Here is a 22,844-nt window from a genome sequence, read left to right as displayed (position 1 = left end):
GCAATGTTTGTTTTAAATGCGATCAGCAAAAAGCTCCTAGGTCTATTTTCTTTTTATAGATATTTTTAGTTTTTCTGGCAAATAATCTTACTACACCAAAAAAAATGCAAACCTTAAACTGAATATGTCAACCAGATCTTAAGGAACTAAATCATGTTTTGGGAGTGAGCTTGAAAGCTTTCATCTAAAAAGTTGAAAATCTGTTAGCTAGCAGCTTCCTCAAGAAATGGGGAAAAAAAATCAAATTCCACAAAATGTCACGTAGGCACTTTACACACTGCTCAGGGAATGCTTTAATGTATATTTTTTCAGGGTTAAGTTTAAAAATAAAACACTACAATTATCTAAGTTAAATAGGCAAATATTTTAAAACAGGAAAAATGTGTAAATGGTATAAACTTCATACTGATTCCTCTTTTATTTTCTTTTTTTTTTCTGTAGTTGGGAACAGTATTCTTTGTCCTTATCTATCTATCTATCTAGTTGTGTGTGCGGGGTGAGTGTACATATTTGGATGTTTGTATATTTATATATTTAAATGGGACAACTTAAACAGTGATAGTTATTTCCTTGCAAGCAACTGACGTGTATCTAAATCACCAGTTGTGGCGTTGCAGTAGCTGGGCCTCTGCTTAGACAGGTTTTAAGTCTCATTGATTTTCATTTTGATGTTTCACCTCTGATGGGTATTTTGGGCTTCCCCGTGTGAAATAGCATCAGGCAGCTCTCCTCTCCATGTGGCCTGGGATGCAAACCCTCCCTCCTCTTTTGATGCCAAAAGATGTTAGCAGTGAGCTTCTTTGGAACTCATTGGCAGTGCTGAAGGTGTACCGCAGGCTTTTTGGTACATTTCAGAGCACACATTGGCTCTAACTTGACTTTGTTTGATTGGAAGAGTGCAAGCTGACCCCTTCAGAGTGTGTTTCTGAAAGATGTATGATTTAGTAGAAGGCTAGGGAAAAGTGCATTATGCTGCCACGGTGTGGTTTTTATTCATTTGTTTGTTTTAAAATCCAGTAAGCAAAAATCCAGTAAGCATTTCTTCTGAAAAACTGTAGCCCTCATGTAATAAAGCAGATATAAAACACGGAAAGCGGACTTCTCTTAGAGTGATGGCCGTGAAAACTCACCCGAACTGAAATTCTTTGAAGAGAAGAGGTTGTATTGCCCAGCAGGAATTGCAGAAGCACAGCAGCCCAAGTGGTGAATTCCCATACACGCAGAGCTGCACGAGCCTCTTGCATCTCCTAGTGCCGGCAGCGCTGCGTGCCACCCAAGTGACTATGAATGCTTCAATCTATAGCACAGGTGACTGAAATGAAATTGTTTTGCCAGAAATAGCTTTTTCCCAGATGCTTTGGATGAGCGTAAACTTTCCTGTCCTTTGAAGGGTATTTGTTCTTTCTAAAAGCAGAGGGAAGGGAGTCTGAGCAGAACGCGGACGAACGAGTACACGGGGACACGCAGCCGGGCGCTTCTGGAGCAGGGAGAGGATCTGACTGGGACTGGGGAAGGCAAGTGAGCTGGGACTAGCTGGTGAGCAGTTTGGAGACAAGGTAGGCTGGGAAGTGGCCACACAAGGCGTTAGAGGCTGAGGAGTGTAGGAGAATGAGAACAGGAGTAATGCACTGGGAGAAATGGGAGCCCCAGTGCTGAAGATGAACACAGTGAGCCGAGTGAAGGACTGACTGTTTCCAGAAGGTAGGACAGCCTGTGCGGGGACCATGGGCAGACAAACAGACTGTCAGTAGGTGGACAGCCTGGCTGGGGTAATTTGGACAGGCTGGGGACAGGCAGTGATTGCAAAAGCAGAGAAAATGGGTTGAAGAGACAGGAGTGGGGAGGGGGCAGGTATGGGACGGGGGGTAGAGGAGAGGCAGGCTGTGCAGGAGTTACAGATCCCCCAGAGGTAAGAGGAGCACAAAGAAGAGCCTGTCCTGCAGGGGTACTGCCCTGCTAAGAGTGGAAGGGGACCGATGGTTCAGGAGTGCTGCTGTTCTGCTGCTGTCAGCAAGCGTGCACAAAGTCCGCTGGCGTACCCATCTGGTACCTCCTGAAGGATGGTGCTCTGTTGTGCAAGTTGCTTGGTCAGCTCCAGCACTAGCTGTGGCTGTAAAAGTGCCAACTCTGGGAAGCTGCATGGGGCGATATGATGGAGAGCCTGCGTCTCTGTTGTTATTTTTATGCTTCTTTTAAATCCAGGGAATTGCATATAACCTAAGGAAGCAACACTGAATCTGCAAAAGCAGGCATTCAGACCTAGCGAATTATACAACTGAGTATCTTACACTCCAGCAAATCACAGGTTTAGCTCTTCCTTGACAAACCACTGTTCTGCTCGGTGTTAAGGTTGCAGCTACTCTGGGTGGGAATTATGGTTGTGCAGTGCACGCTGTAATTTGTTGTGGCTGCGCTGCCGCCTTTGCTGTGGCTGTAGTTTCCAAGGCAGGGAATTAAAGGAAGACAAAGGTTTCCTGGTTAATGCAGCTGAATGCTGTTCCAGAGACTATTCTTTCTTACTGCCTCTGGTACTGCTCGTAAGGGATACTGTATAAACCCCTTCAACTGCTTTTTTGATGGGAACTGTAATTGCTTATTCTGTATTTCTGATAATCAAGGTAGAACTGGGGTTTGATTTGTAGAAGTACTGAGCGTTCACAGCTTCATCTGATCTGAGTGGAAACTGTGCTTTGAAGATGAACTGTTTCATAAAGCTAAGTATGTTGAAAAGGAGGTGCTCAAGATTGGTGCCAAAAGTAATTAACACTTTTGATCTTAATTCTTTGCTCCCCATTCTAGTCTGTAAAATAGGGATATTACTATCTCATCAATTTTAAGGCCATTTGTGAAGATAAACCTCACGAAGTTTATTTCATGAATTTGATGTTCCAAGGGTGTGTATCAGGAAGCTTCCCTCCCCAGTTTATATTTAATAATAGGCTTTGAATAGTGCACACTAAATAAAGCCTTGAGACATTTTGAAACTGCTCATTAACTGAGTGCCATGAGTGAATGAGAAAAGGGTCTTTTGAAATAATAATTAAAAAAAACAAAAAAACAAAAAAACAACACAACTGAAAACTGCTCACACACTCTCGAGGGAAGAAAGTCTGGTGGCTTTAATTCTGAGGGTTTTTATACGCATATTTGCATCCAAATGCTTGACATCGTGATTTTGAAAGAAGGATTTTTTAAAAGTAGTTTTTAGGCATTTTTTTTTAATGATAATGATTTATTAGGACTGGCAAATGCAAGTTTTAAAAAGTGTCTCCTGACTTGTAGCATTTTTGTTTAGCATTTGCTTATGTTTCATAATACAAAGCTGTTTAGCATCTTTGTGAAAGTATGACATTAACAAAAGCATCAAATATTTGCATTTTTTCCTCAATATTCTTTCATTTTGTGCCACCTTTATTCTTAGGTTGTTTTTCTTGTGTAGGCATTTTGGAAAATATTTGGAAAAGACAGCATCACTCAAAGAAGCAGATAGTACTGGGGATGCTCTAACACAGCATTTGTTACGTAGAGACCAAAAGATCAAAACTAAACGATCATTTTTTAATGCCTTTTCTTAAATGCTAAACTTGGGGCTTTGAACCAGTGAGGTTAATTTTTGTCACTAATGTTTTTTAAAGTTACTAAAAAAGCTTTTTCTTAAACTTTTTTTTTTTTTTTGAATTGAAAAAATGTCTCCTTACTCAACTTGGTTTATGTGTGCTAGCTGTGTAGTAAGTAACAACCGGGGCTGTTCCCAGGGGAAGCAGAGTCACTGTGAGTGCAGCTGTACAGTCACGAAAGAAAAAGGGAAGGCAGAGCCGTGTCGGGGCAGGGAAGCTGCTTCTGGTAAGCTCTTGCTCCCCGTACATGTGCTGTCCCCTCGCCTTGCCTCTCAGCTCCCAGGCGAGCAGTGGCAGCGGTTCACCACGTGCAGGTAAGGTACCTGTGTGTGCCAGGGGAGGGAACGCTGATGTCTGCCTCTGCCACTGGGACAAGGAGAATAACCAGGCAGATTTCCTGCTCAAATCAACGCTGTTTTGTCAGATGGACAGTCCCCGTCTCGCAGACAGCGTGCCTGAAGCTATTGTGTAAGCTGGCTGGCGTTCCTCTCAAGGCATGTAATGGTGTCAGTCATCTATGTGGAGTTAACTTGGTGTTAAACTTCCCTGCTCTGTTCGGATAGCTCCAGCTGCAGCAGAAGTGCTTGGGGTGTTTCATCTCCGCCTTCGCCCACTGGAGCAAGAATTGTCTGCCTCCCTGACTCTTCTTCAGAGAGAAGGGCGAACGGAAAGGTGTTCCTAACCAATGGTTCCTAGTGCCTTTCTTGTCTGAGATGTCCTGCAAACAATGCTGGAGGATTATTTTTAGGTGTTCACCCAGTTTCTGTAAATTTTCCTATGTTAGTGTGTGTACTGTGTGAGTAACTTGCTGAGAACGGAGAGAGGATTTCCAATTTGTCTGCCTTATTTGTAGGAAACTGAAAAACCAAAACAAAAACCTTAAAATGGTAACCTCTGTATTTACTGTGTCATGCCATTGCTTTTTATTAGGAGGTAGAGTTAATGATTCAAACACAGATCTCACATCTTCATGCTGTACCAGGTTTCCCAAGGGGATTTATTGGAGAGAGATGCATGTAAACAAACACTGTTGAATTTAAACATGTGGCTGTGTGTTTTAAGAAGCCCTGCTCAGCGGTAACTGCAGGGACAATGAAAATGATGCAGTATTAGAAATTTTATTCTAGTGGCTCTGCAAGTAGATCTGGTTTTGTTAGGTGATCTTCATCTCCAAAAACTCTGTGTTCCTTTTTTTTTTTTTTTCTTTTTTCTTTTTTTTTTTCATGAGCAAACCCATTAGGTGGAACAGAGTGACTGTAGGTCAGGTAAAATGAAACGAGTCCTTGAAAAGGCAATTGGATGGAGATACATATCTATCTTGAACATATCTCTCTCTATATTCAAGTGATTTTGGTCAGAGCTCTGTAAGGGATCACAGTTCAATCAAAAATGTTACTAGCAGTCCAATTAATAGATGATTAGCATAAAAATATATACTAAACATGGAAATAACAGAATTTTGACTTGTATTTTTCTTGCAATATTTCTATTTCTTTTAAGTAGGTGTCTTTATTTTGATTGTGTGTGAAAGGAGAATATGTTTGAGGAGAAGTTTCTCTTTTTTTTTTCTTTATTTGTTGTTAGTCTGTTTCTCCTTGGGGGAGGGGGGCACACTTTCCTTTTGGTAGCCTGGCATTCTGCTGAACAGAGCCAGACAAAGCTCCTGGGACACTGCTTTTCTGCTAGAACTATAGAACCTTTTAAATAGAAAATAATTTGTATAGAAACTCCATTTCTAGATGTGAGTCTCAGAATCATGCAGGTGTTGCTATCCATCTCTACCAGTCTTTTCTGATCCAGAAGCCCTTGCCAGTTCAGGTTTGTTCCTGTGGCATTGACAAGGAGACTCCTGCCTACGCTTCCATGGTTTCCCACTGCGACTGTGCAGCCTCCTCTGTCCTCTCTGTGTTTGCTTCGAGCCAGCAGTGTGCCCAGGTGGCCAAGAAGGCCAACAGCATCTGGCCTTCATCACAAATGGAGGGGCCAGCAGGACCAGGGGAGTGATTGTCCGCTGGTGACACCTCAAATACTGCACTGAGTTTCAAGTCCCTCCATACAGGCAGGGTATTGAGGCGCTCAGGCATACGCAGGGAAGTGCAACAAAGCTGCTGAAGGGACTAGAAAGCAAGACACATGAGGAATGGTTGTGGGGACTGGGACTACTTAATTAGGAGGAAAGGAGGCAGACAGCAGACCTCATCTCTCTATGGTGGTGAGGAGGGTGCCAGTCCCGTTTCTCAGGTGACAAGTGTCAGGACGTGAGGAAACAGTCTTCAGTTGCAACAGGGGAGGTTTAGATCAGGTGCTAGGAAGAATTTCTTCACGGACAGTGGTGTGTCCCATCCCTAGAGGTATTTCAGAGATGTGTAGATGTGGTGCTAAGGGACATGGTTTAGCGATGGGACTCGATAGGTCAGGTTGGTGGTTGGACTTGGTGATCTTGAAGGTCTTTTCCAACCTAGATGAATGACTCTGTGATCCTACATTTAAAAAGAATCCCAAAGAAACACAAACAGAAGTTTCTAAGAATGTCATTATGTGTTAGTTGGCAATTCCTTCCTGCATCCTTTTCCTCTTGATGAAGGTCAGATACCTTCCCAGAAGTATGTGCTTGTTGATTCACCGCGTTCTGATAAGTCAAGGTAATCAAATAGCAAAAAGTAACTTCATGATTTTGTAAGCCACCAGTGAAGTCCTGAGAACAGACACAGTTGCCATCAAAATGTGAAAGAAGGGAAAGGGAATTTCTTTAAAGGAAGGAAATGATCATTCCCTTTTTACTTTTTCCCTAGATTCTCTCTTTCAGAAGGCAGCTCTAGCCTAGAGCATGCACAGCAGCAAGACTCAGGTGAATATTCTTCTGGGCTAGTTTGACACTAATTTAGGAGCAGAATTTTTTTTTTTTACACTGACTCTGCAAAAACTGTTCAAATAATCAGTTTATCATCTCTCTGGAAGTGATGTTCACAAACCTCTTCATTTCTAAGAGTCTAGCTTTCATCTTAAACCCACATTTTTTAATTCCTTTCCTCCCTCCCCCCCCCATGTTTACTGAGGTCTAAACCAGCCTAAATCATACCTTAAAATTCTGTGAGATGCTACCATCAGAGCTGAACACTATATATATATATATATATATATATATTTTAAAGCATGGCTGCAGAGGAATAGGCAGCCATACCTGAAATCTGCAATTTTACTGAAATCTTCTGTTCTTTGTCCATCTGCAGGAAATCCTTAGGTTTCTTACCAGAGCCAGACGTAGTAGCCCTGCATACTTCCTTTAGATTTATTTTCCCAACTGCCCTTGTTAAGCCTAGATAAGACCATTTGCTAATTGCTGTCACTTTTGCTTTTGGAATTTGACCTTTAAAGCATCATTTTTAGAAACCCGGTATAATTTCATGCTTTCATATTGACTTCAAACTTTTTCCCCATCTATCTTTCACTTTTTTTTCCTGTCTCCAAGAAATTGAATGGCATACGCTGTTTATGTGCAAGGCAGCTATATTTAACTTTACTAGGATGGAAACATTTGGAGACTATTTCATTTTTCTTCTAACAATTCATTAGGGAAAACCTGGAGAGTTCTATTTTCCCGTAATGAAACTGCTCAGTAAGACTGTAAAAAAGGGACAGAAAGACAAACTGGTGATATAACTTGCCTACCTTAAAGCTCTTTAAGGCATTTGAGTAGCAAATCTACATGCAGAAAAAAAATCTTAAGTTATATTAAATGACTGAATTGCAGTTTTATCTGTACTGACATTGTGAAAACTCTTCTAAGCAGCTTTTTGTGATTCCATTCTCAACAATGTAGATGGAAGATTCATGGAATACGGCTTTTGAAATGGCTAGTTCATGCTAGAAGACAGTCTGCTGCGTGAGCGTGCTCGGCGTTCTCTGTTTACCTGGTAAAACACTAGCTTGCAACACAGCCCAGGTTTTTAATGCACATACACTAGCAATTTATTTTTTGCCCAGTTTCAACAACATTGAAGCTGATCTTTCACCTCAAACAGGACTTACGCTTTTTTTAAATGTCACACCCTAGAAGGTCAAGGATCAGAGGGACAACAGGACTGCCCTGTGAGCCTCAGATATGTGGAAAAAGCAAGAGAATAGGAAAATGCTGAAGATGAGATTAGTTCAGAAAGCTTTATGTCAGGGCATGCTTCTTTAAGGTCAAATTTGAAGAGGTGATGGTAATGTGGACTACGAAGGCTAACTTTTGATTGCATGGACCTTAGACTGCTTAATACACAACAGCACTAGGCAGTGAGCTAACACTGAAGTGCTCGTGGTGCTGCTGTGCCCTGCTACGATGAAGGATGTTATACTTCTGCTGTTGTCTTTTGCCTTTTGGCTTCTCCAAAGGAAATGGAGAAACCTGCAACCATTAGAACTGCATTTTTCATTGGAGACTGTTTTAAAATAAGGGAGAGAGAGAAAAGCATCCTGCTTTGAGTGCAGTTAACACATGCTATATGGATTTAATTATGCTGTTTGGCATAAAACAGGTGTAAATTTGACTGTTTCCAATCAACTTATATTTCTTGTTAGAAGGTAGGGGTCCAAACAAGAACGGGATTCCATTTCTTCATTGACTTTTCTAAGAACACTGCATACTGGACTGTTTCCTAGAAACATACGATTTGTTTCGGCATCTAGTTTTGCAAAATCAGTCCTTCCTAGTGGTGGAGACTTTTCATCACTGTCTTGCTTATTGGTGGACAGTAGCCCAAGAAACCATTGAGAATATATATTTTGATGAAAAGAGTAACCAATTACTACACAAAATAATGTTCAGTGAATTTATCGTGAACATACAGGCATTTTCGCTTGTATAAATTCAGAAATAATCCAATGTCTTTGTTCAGTTTACATATTTTTAGCAAACTTAACAGCTCTCTTTGACATCCTCTCTAGATGGATAAACATACAAAATCTACAGGGCTAATAAGTAATGTTTTCAGGAAGAGAAGTTATTAGTATCATGAAAAATGGTAAATGCTTTCAGTAGAATGAGACTACATCTTAAATCGTTGTTATGTTGCATGCTGGCACTGTAAGAAGCGAAGCAGATTTTGTAGTGAAAGCCATCAGTGTATTTTTAAAGTACATAGGAATGGAAATCCATAATGGAAGGTATTTGTATTTCAGACATTTTGTGAATGGTGTTTCATCACTGCTTGTACTTAGATTTCAGTTAAAATAAATAAATAAAATCAGAATGTTTAAATAAAATACCTAGTTATAATTATGATAATTTCAGAATGCATTTTAAATCAAGGAACTACGCTTTCATGTGCACATACTTACATGTATTGTGTGTTTGTTTTTAAATGAAAAGAAACCTGGTCTCCATCTTCCTGTTGACATCAAACAATCCTCTGATATGCAAATCCAGCTATGGGGAGAACAGATACACAGGGCTTGTTTGGATTCAGTCCAAGACTGAGAAAATTATATTTAAACAAGTAATTTATATTCTTTGCCTCATTTAAATGAAAATGCATTTTTGAAATCGTCCCTATAACTAAAAACACTTTGGTGAAATTTTATGATCCTTTGTATGACTGATGCATTTTACAATAGCTATTTTAAAATCATTTTTCTTGTACTCCTGCACGTCTCTGTAATGTGTAGATGCAGCTGTCAACTTCTCAGTGGCACATTTGAACATAGCATATGAAAATATTTTTATTTTTCCAGGGTAATAAATGTTTGTTGTATGAACTTAGGGTGTGTATGATTGTGAATTGCGTATGTGTGTGTACACACACTATTAAAAGACATCTAGGTATTTTTCTTTCTATCTAAATTAATTAATGCTGTTCATGTATTTCCTTCGTCAGCTTAAATCTGTCAAAATAAGGATTCTTTAAAAAGAGACAAAACGAGCAACAGTTTTTCAGTCTTCTCACCTTTAGCTGCAAAATTCATAATGATCAAACTTGCACGATTTGACATTGGCTGAATTCCAGGTTTTCAGTATGTATTTTAGGAGGACTATATTTCAGTCCCTGAATATTATGTTTGAAGGTGATGTGTTTAGCAGAGCATAATTATGTTTTACGTAAGTTTTAACAGGCTATTGAACCGCTACCAGTTATTGGGAATGGCTGATTTTACGTGATGAAAAATATTTGAACAAGAGTTTAATCACTATGAAATTTTCAGAAATAGGCAGTACTCCTTCAGTCCTAGAAACTTCAGCCATGCATAATCTGATCTAGTTTTAGGTGATCTTTCTTGGTGACTTTGTGCCACTGCTATTTTTCCTCTGTTTGGACGATGAGGACACGGAAATTCAAGTTGGTGGAAGGAAGATGGTCATTTGTTCTGTGGTCACTTACTCTGCACTAGTCTGTTCTGACCACATTAATCCTGCCCTGAGAACAGTTGCATGCCATGTAAATCCTTCTTTTTTTGGGGAGGGTGGTGGTGGTGCTGGCGTGAGAGCCTGGGGAAAGCGCAGTTTCATTTCACTGACCTCAATTGTGGCTAATATGTTGACTGAATTTAAACATATATATTGATGAAATATGTTGTAATACTTAAGGAAGAAGCTTTCTGTGTCAAGAAGCTTTCAGTAAACCTTTCTAATTAGATTGTGAGCCTCACGTATTTGATTTTTAACTAAAGGATTTTCTATTTGTATTTCTTCAGCCACTTTATGCAAGTTTTAAATTGTAATATGTATTGACTATCTTTTTTTTTCTTTCCTTTTTCTTTAAGCATTTTAAGAAACAGAAGAGATTGATTCCTGAGAGAACAGTTTGGAAGTACTTTGTTCAGCTCTGCAGTGCGTTGGAACACATGCATTCTCGTCGTGTTATGCATAGAGGTAATGGAAGATCAAAGTTTTATCTTTAGTAAAACTCTTACGGTGTGAAAATGAAGCTGGTTCAATGCAAGTTACACCAAACACCAAATAATTGTAATGGAATCAGTTTCAACAGCTGACACAATGTATGTTTCTGTAATGTTTGTTAGTAACAGCAAAGTGTGGCAGAAGTTGGTGCTGTCTGTTCCCTTGGCTGTGGTAAGCATTTTGTTTGCAGCAGTGGCTTGTGATACGTAGTTTTCAAAGTAAGGGATAGTTGTGTAGTTATGCACATAATGGAAATCCTGCTGCTGCTTCCTCTTCACTTGCTCAATTTGATTTCCTGGCTCTTATTTTCTGTCATGTTTTTCTATATTTATCCATTTTTCCCAAGTTTTTTTTTTTTTTTTTTTTTTTTCCTTCTTCAAAAGTATTTACCTGCTGCCATGCATCCTTGCAGTGATGTATTGGCCTTTCTCCCTTACCTGCTGGCTGCGAGCATTTTCTCCTCTTCTCTGCTTCTCTCTGTTCTTTCCAGTCTGGGTGTCAAGTACCATGTCCCAACAGCCCCTGTAGCTGACAGCTCTCCCTGTCGGGTACTAAATCTCCTCTACCCATTGTAATCCTCTGTGCTGCTGTCTCCTCCGTATGTTGTCTTCATTTTGCCTTATAACTGAGTCAAAGGAAACAGATTGTAGTATAGTTGCTTTTCAGATGTAGATTTTTTTTTTTTTTTTTTGCCTTGGAAATCCCTCTAGCTATGAGTGCAAGCTATATATGGGTTGTCTCTCTGGGTTCAGGTGAAATTAGATGTCTTAGGTTATCGGCTGCCTCCTCCTGGGATGCAAATAGCTGCCTAAAAGCAAAGTTTCTCAATCTCTGATGAACTGTGTCATTTGCAGCCAGAGGTGCTGCACCCTTTAGCAAAATAAACTTGGATGTGCCCCTGCAAATGGCTTTCCCTGTTGATTCTCCTTTTCTTCCCTACGCATTTGTACAAACACCTGCACGTGCAAATTATACAAAGAGAGGGATGTAAAATTACAAATTCTTTCTATAAGATACAGATATCTCACCAGAATGCTTTGTGATGAAATTTTTAGTTTATTTCAGTTTATTTTGGCTGAAATACTACCTTCAGAGTTTCTGGAAAATCTATGGTTACACACTGAATTACCCGTTCTGTAAGAAGATAAGGGTACGGTTACGGGAAACTCTTCTCTTTTCACACTTAAGTGTTTTTCTCTGAGTTTTGAGCCCCAGTGTGTGGGTCCTAAACTCAGTAAGAGCTGGGGACGCTTGTCAAACAAATAGCACGTCAGTTTACTAAGACTAACAGTTAGGTACCTAGTTAAAAATCATAACATAAAAATCTTTGCTGTAGTCCCTAAAGGATTGGATTAAAACTTAAACTGAATATTACTTGTGAAAAATAACCGTCTGGGGTATACATTGTTATTTTTCTTTGTTTCTACTTCATTAGCCCAATTCCACTGACAAGTTCAAATAACTATTCTCCTGAGTAAAACTTTTCTTTTGTTTTAATGCCTTCTATTAAAGAGAATCAGCTACCTATTTTAAATAAATAACATCTTGCCTCTGCGGGTAATCTGATCAGCAAAAGTGATGAAAAACGTGATTTACAGTCCATGAAAACATGTTTTGGACTGTTACGTAAAGCATAATAAGAAGTTTTCTAGTTCTAATGGTAGTCCTTATAGATAGTTTACATAAAGAAGTAATGAGCTTTGCTGTATGTGTTTCTGTGATTATGGGGTGGATGATGCGGTACTTAGTGTTTTTTTTTTTTAATGTTTTTCACAGCTCTTAGATTTGTTGTTTGAGTGATGCTAGGACTATTAAAATAGTTAATTTAAAATTCTGAATAACGGATTCCATCTTTCTAAAAGGCACTGTCAGATTTTGTTAGTATTACCCATACTTAAAATAGCTCTTCTCGCAACCTCATACTGAGTTTTTAAATTCTGTTGTTTATTTTCAGATATAAAGCCAGCTAATGTGTTCATTACAGCTACAGGGGTAGTAAAGCTTGGAGACCTTGGACTTGGACGATTTTTCAGTTCCAAAACCACAGCTGCTCATTCCTTAGGTAAGCTTTTCTGAGGGGCAGGGGAAGGGAAGGTGGATTTTTATGTAGTAGAAATACTGTGGCCGTTCATTGGAGGGGAGGGAAAAAGCGTTAACATGCAGCTAATGCCATCTGATAAACTAGAATGGGGAGCCGTGTTAATGCAGAAAAGCTGTAATGCTGAGGTTGTGTCTCTTTCAGGCATTACAGGTTGCTTTTTTTTTTCTTTGACTCATTTAATGTATCTTCTTGACTCAATACAAATCTTCGTTATAGTAGTGTTTCCTAGAAATGACAGAAAAAAATAAGATCAATAATACTGATGTGTTTTTTCAATTGAAGTGAACTTCAATCTGTGTTGGAAAGCATATAATTGTTTATGCCTGTATGTTGTATGGGTAGTATTGAAGGCATGTTAGTGATGCTTTTTGAAAGGGCTGAAAGACAAACTTCTGTTTAAGCTAAAAAAAATAATAACTCGATTAGTTAATGATCAGCTTGGGAAAATGTCCACAATATAGTGATTGTATTTTTCTCCTTTTTCTCCTTAAAAACACAAGATAGAAATGTGGAAAAGCTATTTTAATTCATTTACAGCTAGTATCTGGTATCATTTGTATTACGGTAATTGTCTAAAAAATGTTTTAAGGTTTACGTTTCTCAATTTATGCAGAATAAGTTGAGGAGAGATCCGAATTAGGCTTTATGATCCACAAAGGTTTTTTCTTTTCCTTTTTTTTTTTAATGAAAGAAAAAGGATTTTTATAAACATACAAAAAGCTTCTGAAATGTCCAATTTATTCTTCGCTAGCATGCAAAAAAACCCACTATTTTTCAAGCAAAAATAACATTGTTCTCCTGGCAAAATTTTCATGTAAGTGATATCTTGTGAGTAGCGTATGAGAGCATTTGAAGTCTAGAATGACTAAGAAGCCTTCGGAAGGGAAAAAAAGAAGTAAGTATGTGAGAGATTCTTTGTTTAAATGCAGGGAATGGACAAATTACAGAATCTAAGAGGAACTGTTTATTTATGAAACATTTCTCATCTACAGTAGCAGCATCTTTAAAGAGAAATGCAAGATTTAGTGTTTACAGCAGATATTTTTTTCCCCATAGTTGGCTTGTAGTTAGCATCTTCAGGTTTTGTTCCCTGAAATGTCTGTCTGTTGGCAGCTGAATGCAAGCCTGGTCATTGACTGCAAAGAGTGTGAAATGAACTTCCAGACCCCTGAAGAGCCGGGCTGTTGGTGGTAATGTCTAGAATTTGTTTCCTGTTTCGACAGAGGACCTTAGTGAAACAGGAATACAGATAGGTAAAATTTAATCAAATGTTGCTCAGTGAGAATTTCATACAAATGATGGTGATAATTCTGTAATTAGGCATTTGGATATTTTGATTGACAGAAGTACACAAGATAACCACTCATGTCTGTCTTAAGTAATAATTACAAGTCTCTATTTTAAGTCCATGGGAGGACACACACAGAATCGTGCTTGTTCAGATGCTGTTGGTTCTAATTAGAAATGCAACATTTCATAGTCTTAGGTGAAAATGTGCCATATTTATCCTCACCTCTTAATTTGACTTTACTCAGATAGTCCCAGTTACCAGTAGATTACAGAAAATGAGAGGACTGCTGTTCACCATGCTGGGACCACGTTTGAGACGTGGGTGATGATTATATTAAAAAAACAAAATAACTATTTTAGAAAATAATCTTTTTGTTATACAGTTCCTACTTCCTCATCTCCCAGAAAGTCCCTGGGTACTCTTACACCTTCTAGTTTTTCCCTTTAACGCCATACTGATACTGCTGTACTTCAAGCCACAAAGAACTGCTGAGATCTGAATAGGAGCGAGGTGAGACTTGGACACAGATGTGCAATCATGCATTAATATTTAAAAAAAAAATAAAAAATAAAAAAAAAAAAAAGAGGGATGAGTTAAAGACACAGACAAGAAGCAATGAGACCAGGAAACGTGCTTGGGTTCCTCATGGATGCTCAGATATAACCCTCAAGATTTAATTCTAGTTCCTCCTAAGCATGTTAAAACTCACCTCTTACAAATAGAGGAGTCATCCAGACAGGGAGAGAGGTGGGGAAAAACAACAACAACAAAGCAAACTGTTGTTTCTAATGTTGGGTGCTGTGCCCTGATAGAGGAGCTGTTGTGTTCCCCCTGCCTCTGCTCCTTTGCCCATTTTCCCCACTTAATTATGAGACAATGTTAGAATTTAGCCTAGGAAGAAGGTTTTGTTCAGTTATTTTGTTCAGTTAGGCTGCTGTGGAGACAGTGACACTCTGATTTATCATGTCACTTGTAGAAACCATTTTTTCGAATTAATTTCTCATGCAGTTTCTGGGGCTGGTTTTCCTGAATTTTCTTTCAAAGTTGCATCTTTTTGTGATTCCGTAAACCTTTGGTGCATAGAAAATGGTGAATTACAAACATGTGTAGCAATTTATACTTGTTTACAGGCTTTATAAAAATTTCAGTAGCAAACTAGATTCAGGCTTCCGGAGATAAAGAAATGTACTAAAATTTTCATTAGCTACAGCTTCTAACGGCTAATTATGAATAATACTGATTTAATTAAAATACTCACTGATGGTCCATTTGAAACAAATGAGAAAAAAATGCACTGGACAGAGTGTTTTAATATTCTTAACTCCTTCTGTACAGCCTTATAAAAACAGTAGAATTTTCTCCGATGGCATGTATACATCTTTTTGATAATAATGAAAAAAAATAAAAATGCAAAGGAAATAAAGGCATTTTGTATTGTTGATTTGATATGAGCTTGACAAGTTCATGAACATCAGGAAACATGATATTAGAAAGGGATGTCAGGAAGAGCACCCAAGAAAGAAAGAAGTATCCAGTAAGACAGGCTTCTTAGTCCTTTCTCCATGATTGTGGGTGTTGCATTTTGTTGTTGTTTTCTTTTACTGCTGAATGCCAGGCCTTAAGTGCCTTGATCAAATGGCAATCCTGACTCTGACTCATGCAAATAATGTCAAAATGTGCTTTTTGTGTCTTTGTTAACCATGCAGTGGATCTAAGTCCGTATTTTAGTAGTTCAGCTTAGGAAAAAAAGATCTGTTCTCCAGTGTGGTTGTGTTAGATGGCTGCGTGGTGTGCTGTCTGGGTGGACGCTGCTGCCATGATGTGAGTATCTTCTTGCAGGGCAAAGGAGCTGTTGTGATCCTCTTAAAATCAAAAGCAAAAGATCATTTGTATTAAATTCTGGTGATTCTACATTCTTTCACTCCATTTTCCTTTTTCAATGATCGGAGTTTCATTATTCAATATATTAAAACCAGTCTATGGAACACCTTTTGAATCAGTCATTACATTGCTTTATATAAGTTGCTTTACATTTTCCAGACAGATTTTTCTCCCATTTTAAAAACGCTTGATAGTACTTGGAGTTTGTTGCTGTGTTTCATTCAACTCCTCGATGCATTCACTTTTCAAGTGAACACGCATTCTCCTCTAACTCAGCTGCAGTGTGAGTTATGCATTTATGCAGGTAGTAAGATGGACTGTTTGTCATCGCTCCCTTTTTCGTAGTAGTTTCTTTGCCTCTGATCCCTCAGATCCAGCTTTCCTCCTCATAACCACTGTTTCCATTATGACTGTTCCCTTTCCCAGTAACAGAAAGCTTGTATGAGGAAGCAACATTTTCTAGATCTGCAGCATCTTTAGAGGGAGGGAGCTCCAGAGCAGCAGCAGGTTCTGTGAAAGCAGTTTATCTGACTGACAAAGGCCATTTTCAAGGAGATTACCCTTAAAACCTGCAGGTTACTTGAGATGCAGAAAAGCAGTAAACAGAGTAGTGAAGTTACGGATTTTGTTCTTAGCAGCGTAGGCCCCTTAATGTGTTACCTCTTTGTCTTGTATTATTCTGTTTCTTCAGATGAGTGAAGAAAGTTGCATCTCTTTACTGTGTTGGGATGCTGTATTTCACTTACCACAAAAAAATCGTGATTCAAGAAGAAAACATAGCATATAATCAAATCTAGCAGTTGCTTGCCAGCACTGTGATGTACTGTGACTGCATTTCTTTAGAACAGGGGCAGTGCCTTCGGATTAATCAATCTTGTGTCATGTTCTCTTGAAAACAGTTTACAAGTAGTAATGATATCTAGATCTTCAGGTTGTTTTTGTGATTTCAATGAGTACATAACTGTAATTTCTATTCCTTTCACTTGTTGGTCATTGGGGGCTTCAGGTTGTGTTGCAGTTAAGGTGTTACACTAGGCTAAACGCTGTAAAATGATAGCATTTGTTCTTCCTTTTCACTATCATCAATCTTTCACAGTCATATCAGACCCCTAATGTATCAGCAGGCTTCCCAGAGCTACTGGTTAAAATTACCTTTGCTTTTGGTAAGCTATGAACCTTCAAACCTCCGTGTTTTCAGCTGCCCCCTGTGGATTGTGTGAAGCCTCTTTCTGGCACATTACTCACTGCCAGTTCCTCGCCTGATGTCTCAGCGCAGCACAGGCACTGCTTCTGTAACCAGTTCAGAACCAGGTTACTGTTGCCTTGCTCTTTCATTAGATGAGTCCTGACAGCAAAAGGTCTGAATGTACTAAATCCCTGCATTGGTAGATGCAAAATACAGCTGAAAGTTTTCAAAGGTGCCCAAACTCACAGAGTCTGTGGGGGAGGAAAAACAGGTTTTCAAGGAGGAAGTACAGTAAGAATAATAAAACTATGAAGGCTGTATCAAGCCAAGCTTTTTAATTACAGCTTCCAGTTGCAAGGTAGTTGTCGTTAAATGTCTATTAAAGTCCTGTTGTTGTTATACCGGCCTAGCAGAGATGTTTTGTTTTGCTTCTGGACGCTCTGGAGCTGTTCTGGTGTTGCAGTCCCGCCATCGGTGCCCCTGTTCTTTCGTGGGGAGAAGACCATCTCTCTTGACCATTTCTCTGCAAGTGAGCACGATCATCTCATGAGAGCGAATGGTTTTTGCAGTGATCCTCTTGTCTGAATTGCCTTTCCCCACTCTTTCTTGTTTCAAGCTCTTGATTTTCTGCAGTCTCAGCCGCCAGCTGTGCCACCCGGCCTCGCTGCCCAGGCCTCTGGGGCAGGGGCCTTGACACCCGCTGCTCTCCCGGGACTGGGAGGCTCTCCCCATAAAGCTTATGGGGCCAAGCAGGATGCAGCGTCTGTCCCCGTGACAGACAGGATCTCTGTCCCCATGCTTCTGCCTGTGAGTCGCTTCTCAGCCTCTGTCCGTGCTGGTGGCCAAGAGGGCTGTTGGTGGGAGCTGCGGGTTACCAGCAGCAGCGGCCTGGCCTGTGAGAAGATGGCAGCGCATTTCCTGGTCTGAGCCGGGCCTCTGAAGTAGGAAAGTACTTCTTATTTGTTTTTTGTCTTTCCTACTCCATTTTCCCCTGAGAAAGTGGATGAGATGCTTTGAGATGCCGGCCTTTACAAGAGAGAGAGCACATTGTCAAGACAAAACTCTGAACTTTTGGAAATGATTACATTACAATAACTGATGAAAACTGTTAGTCTGATTACTCAGATTTGGAATTACAGGTTCATTATATCTCATTCACATAGTGATCAGTTCTGAATAGATGGGGCTAATTCAGAAAAGTGGAAGTGGTACGAGATCCCTGTAATTTGTGTTAAATAAAACTGAGGTTTGCAGTCACCATTTCTGTGGCTGTGCAGTAAGAGTGTTGATATTAATCTCTGGCTGTGTTGCAAGATGGTTAGTGTGGAAATAAGGTCGGCTTGTATTGAATTGACTGCACTCATTTGGATTGCTTCATCAGGATTCAGTGCTTAGGAAAATATTACCCACAAATTAAAACCTGTGTAGATCTCTGATCCTTTTTTTCTGTTAGGTAGTCATTTGGGGGGTATATAGGCATAATGTTCAGAGATGGTGCACAAAAATTGCCACTCACGTTATTTTTTATTTTTATTTTTATTTTTTTTTGAGCTAGAATATTTCTCTGCACTTACCTTGTTCAAGTAACTTGTGACACGGATGGGTAGGGCCTGATTAAAATCGGGAGGAGAGCTGTCTCAGAGTATCTCATGTAAATTTGCTCTGGGACAGCCCAAGTAAATGCTGCTTTTCAAGAGCAGACGTCTCCAGAGCCTGCAGCTCTGAGGCAGGATTATGCCAGGCCAGTCCCAGATTCAGGAGCTGAAAAGCCCTCGTAGGGCCTGGTTCTGCAGCAGATGGCCAAGTCACTCCAAGGAACCTGGGCTTCTGCTGGCCTCCCAGGCTTTCCAGCCTTCCTCTCTGGGAAGCTGAAGATCCTGGATTTCAGGCTTAGGTTCAGATATTCAAACTAAACTGTGCTTAGTAGTTTCAAAAGCAGCCTTTTGTGATTTGTGTGCTGTCAAAAGGAAGTTTTAAATCGTCAGTTTAATGACAATTCATTAAAAAAAAAAATCAAAACCCATGGAGGAAAAATTCTAACAGCTATTATTTCCAGTCAGTGATAACAGTATGTATGGAAGGGAGTGGGGCAGGCAGATATGTGTAGGGTAAATCTTTTTAGAAGAAAATCACTACTCTGGAAAGTTTTTGAGCTTCATTAAAAAAAAAATTGGAAGTATTCTGCAACTGAACAATTCTAATCGTTGGATATCAGTACAGAAATATAAAGCTGCCTTGAATGAAATGTGTATCAAATTCATTTGTGTTTCTGTCGAACTGAAGAGTCGTAAGTATGAATTGAAATTAAACGTGTAGTAAAATGAAAACTATGGAAGATGAAGAAAACTGTTTTTCAGACAAGAAAACTACTCACTGTTGTATAACAAATTTTCATTCAAAAATACTTGTGTATTTATTGCAGTTGGTACACCTTATTATATGTCTCCAGAGAGAATACACGAAAATGGTTACAACTTCAAATCTGACATCTGGTCTCTAGGCTGTCTGCTGTATGAGGTAATATTGATAAATAGAGTAAACCCAGTAACGCTGTTTCCCCCTACCCCCAGTACATTAAGTACTGTTTTAGGATCTATTTCTCTGTTTTTTGCTGTTTAGAAAAACATGTAGCATTGTGGAAAAGCTACTTTTCAGCTATTATGTAAGTCTTTATATTAGCAACGGGAATTCTTACATAGCTTCAGCATACGAAATACTTGATTTGTGTGTTGTTACTCAAGACTTTCCTGTCACTGGGTTTGCTACAAAGATTTTATAACAATTTGTTGAAGATTGGGCATAACTAAAGGATTAAGAAATGAGTAATGACAAGCAGATGTAAAAATCATTCTAGAGACTTTAAATGGCCTGTGCTAATTATATGAGCTTGGTAATAAATACTTTGAATAATAGTAGGACTGACTTGAGTATGCAACTAATGCTTTTGAAAACTGCAGTATAATACATATTATATTATTAAAGTATACTTTGTTAAAGTATACTTTACAAGCTTAATTTCTTTAAAATTATTTAAAACCTAAGTAAAACAATAAATTGAAAAAGGCTACTGTGTACTTATCACTTCTTACTTGCGTTAACTGTTGATCTGTTCTACTTTGCAGAAAAGGTATGTTTTCTACTTTTCCCCCAGCTGGTTAAACTGAGAATATTGGTTAATTTCTATATTAATACAATTGAGATTGGTAGGTGACACTTGCATAATTATACATGATGTTATATTCTGAGAAAATAAATATTCAGAGCAAATTCAAATAGAGGTAAAGGAAGGTGTGAAGAACAGGTAGGCTTCTAAGGCAGCTGCATCTTCAAAGTTCTTTGCGTATCATTTGGTGATCAAAAGGCTAAACGCTTGTGTGGAAGGATGCTGGGAAAGGTTTTTTCCATCAGAGCACAGGCAGCAAAATCTTTCTAGTCAAGTTTCAGATTAAAACTTTTATATACCTAACTCACTTCTCTGAGTTTTTTTTTCTTGGTGAGGCAGCAGAACTTAACGCATTCAGCAGAATTGGTACCTCTGTTGTTTAAGGATTTTGTAGAGAACATTGTCATCCTGTTAAAGTTTTATGTTACTACAAAGTGAATTGTTTCCAGTAGTATTAGTTTATTTTATATCAGTAACATGTTGCTGTAAATATTAACAGGACAAATAGCTATATTGAAGTCCTGAAGAGTTAAGAGATATTGTTGCTTATAAAACTTTGGGATAACTCACAGGAGTGAAGTTTGATACCTGAGCAAGTGTTTGCAAGTTTTAATCTGGAATGGAAATTTAAAACTCTGTATTAGGATTCCTTAGAACTGACCATGGCAACTGCCATCAGTTTTATTGTTCCACTTTACACACTTGCACAAGTAGAAGACTAAAGATAGTATAAAGGTGGATAAGGATTTTTCGTTATTACTCCTTTTTTTCTCTCATTGTTTTTCTTGAGAATTTTTCATCTGGAAACAAACAAAAACCTCGAATAACTAATTATCACAAAATAAATGTTATAAGGTTACTTTTTTCTTTTATAATTTAAAAAATAAAATTTCTGGATAGAAATCACTGGCTATTTTCTGAAGATTTTTTTTCAGCTTTGCTGCTGAACAGAGTATATTAAAAATCAATGTGAATATTAATTCTTTTTTGATCTGGAAAATAATTTAAAAATAGCTAAATGTCTTAGTCTTTCTCTTTAATTTTAGAAGTTTTATCAGGAGGTATTTAATCAGGAGGTTGCAGTGGTGTTTTTTCTTTATTATAAGAAAGAAGCAGTTAGGATTCGTATTGTTGGTATGTGTTGTATAGGTATAGTATATGGGAGTGTCTTCAGCTATAGATTTTAATTTTTTTATTTTTTATTTTTTTAGAGGTGCATTTATCCTATTTAGTTGATTCTACAATATACTGAATATTTTTTGCCGTTGTTTATCACTGAGTTGAAATTTTAAAATTTAAGTATAGTAAACTCAAATTGTATGCTTTACATTTTCCTAATTTTTCTTTTATTTGAAAGAGGTTGCTTAAGGTTCTTCAGTCATGCATGGACTAATGCACAGTGTTTTTATTATCAGTGCAGTTTTGTACAGGGTATCTTTTTTCGTGATGCACGTTATGTCTACTGCCTGCATTTTAACATGCCTTATTATATTGATTTCATTTTGCTATGTGCTCTGGATTCTCTCCAGCTTCATTAGAGGAAAGCTGTGGCATGTTTATCACTTCTCAATAAATGCTTAATTGCCGCTAAACTGTTCAGTTATGTTTTAATTTTAGACTAATTTGCTATAATGTATATTAAAAAAAATATTTCTAACCTATATAACAGCATATTATTCAGTCCTAACTATGGATCCACTAAGATTTTTAAAACTGTATTTTAGTCAGTATTTTAGAGCCCCAGGTATTTCTGAAACCTCAAAAACACTACCACTGGAGTTTTAATTGATATGCAACAAAGTAGACTTTACTAATTAAAATCAAGATGCTGTGCTTTTGCTACATGGACCTTTACATGGAAAAGTAGGTTTTACACATTTCCTTTTATTGTTCAGCGTAGCAATTGCATCCTTACAGGGTTGTAGGTTGGTGGCTTACAGTTCAAAAAAAAAAAAAAAAGAAAAAGGAAAAAAAAAAAGAGAGAGAGAGAGCTGCCACCAGCCCTGAAGACAGACAGTGGGCTTTCGTCCCTCAGACACCCCCAGAATACTAATCAGGAAAGTCAGACCCTGGAGGTCAGGGAGCAAGTCAATCATTCTAGCGATCGTCTCAGTGTGGAGGATCAAATTAGCCTGAAAAATTCAGCTGCTGGGAGGAGAGGGCGAGCAGCTGTCAGGGGCAGCAGCGAGATGCACTAATGAACCAGATGAATAGTGCAAAAGCTTGAAAATAAAAACAGGACAGTTGACATTTTTCATCTGTCAAAGCAGGAGATGCATGAAAATATAGTATTCCTGTTTTAACTCCTTAGGGGACATTCAGATTTTTTTTTTAACACTCTGCAGCATTCAAACAAAAATACTTCTTAATGAACACCTAGAGTATGAAAATGAGTATCTATGCATTTATTTAGAATTCCTGCATGCATACAGACTCTGCAGTTGATTTCTCTTTTCTTTCTTCCTCTTTCTTTTTTTTTTTTTTTTTTGGTCTTTAGCTTGCATTTTTAATATTCTTTTTAAGGTAAGAGCCAATATCATGTAAATCCAAAAATTAACAACATTTTGGTAATACAGTTAGAGATTTTGGGTGGGAGTGCAGGAGAGAACTGTAGTATTGTAATTGTTTGGGGAGCTTTAAAATGATTTATTCTTACTTGAAGTTGATACAAAAAAGTACTAAACGGAGAGAATTTTTAGAATATATACAGTAAATGTAAAAGAACTTT

The 22,844-nt window shown here is 38.3% G+C and overlaps 1 protein-coding gene across 2 annotated transcripts in view; it reads left to right on the top strand.

The window, feature by feature from the left end:
* Positions 1-22,844, top strand: part of NEK7 (NIMA related kinase 7) — a 64,291-nt gene that overhangs the window by 28,358 nt on the left and 13,089 nt on the right. For both annotated transcript variants that reach the window (XM_082765859.1, XM_082765858.1), the window contains exons 6-8: positions 10,359-10,467; positions 12,449-12,556; positions 19,376-19,470. In XM_082765859.1, coding sequence (XP_082621985.1) covers positions 10,359-10,467; positions 12,449-12,556; positions 19,376-19,470 — 312 coding nt within the window. The remainder of the gene's footprint in view (positions 1-10,358; positions 10,468-12,448; positions 12,557-19,375; positions 19,471-22,844) is intronic.

This window comes from Aythya marila, assembly GCF_965140915.1.
Source record: "Aythya marila genome assembly, chromosome: 8".
NCBI classification, from domain to species: Eukaryota; Metazoa; Chordata; class Aves; order Anseriformes; family Anatidae; genus Aythya; species Aythya marila.
This window is presented reverse-complemented; position numbering and strand designations above follow the sequence as displayed.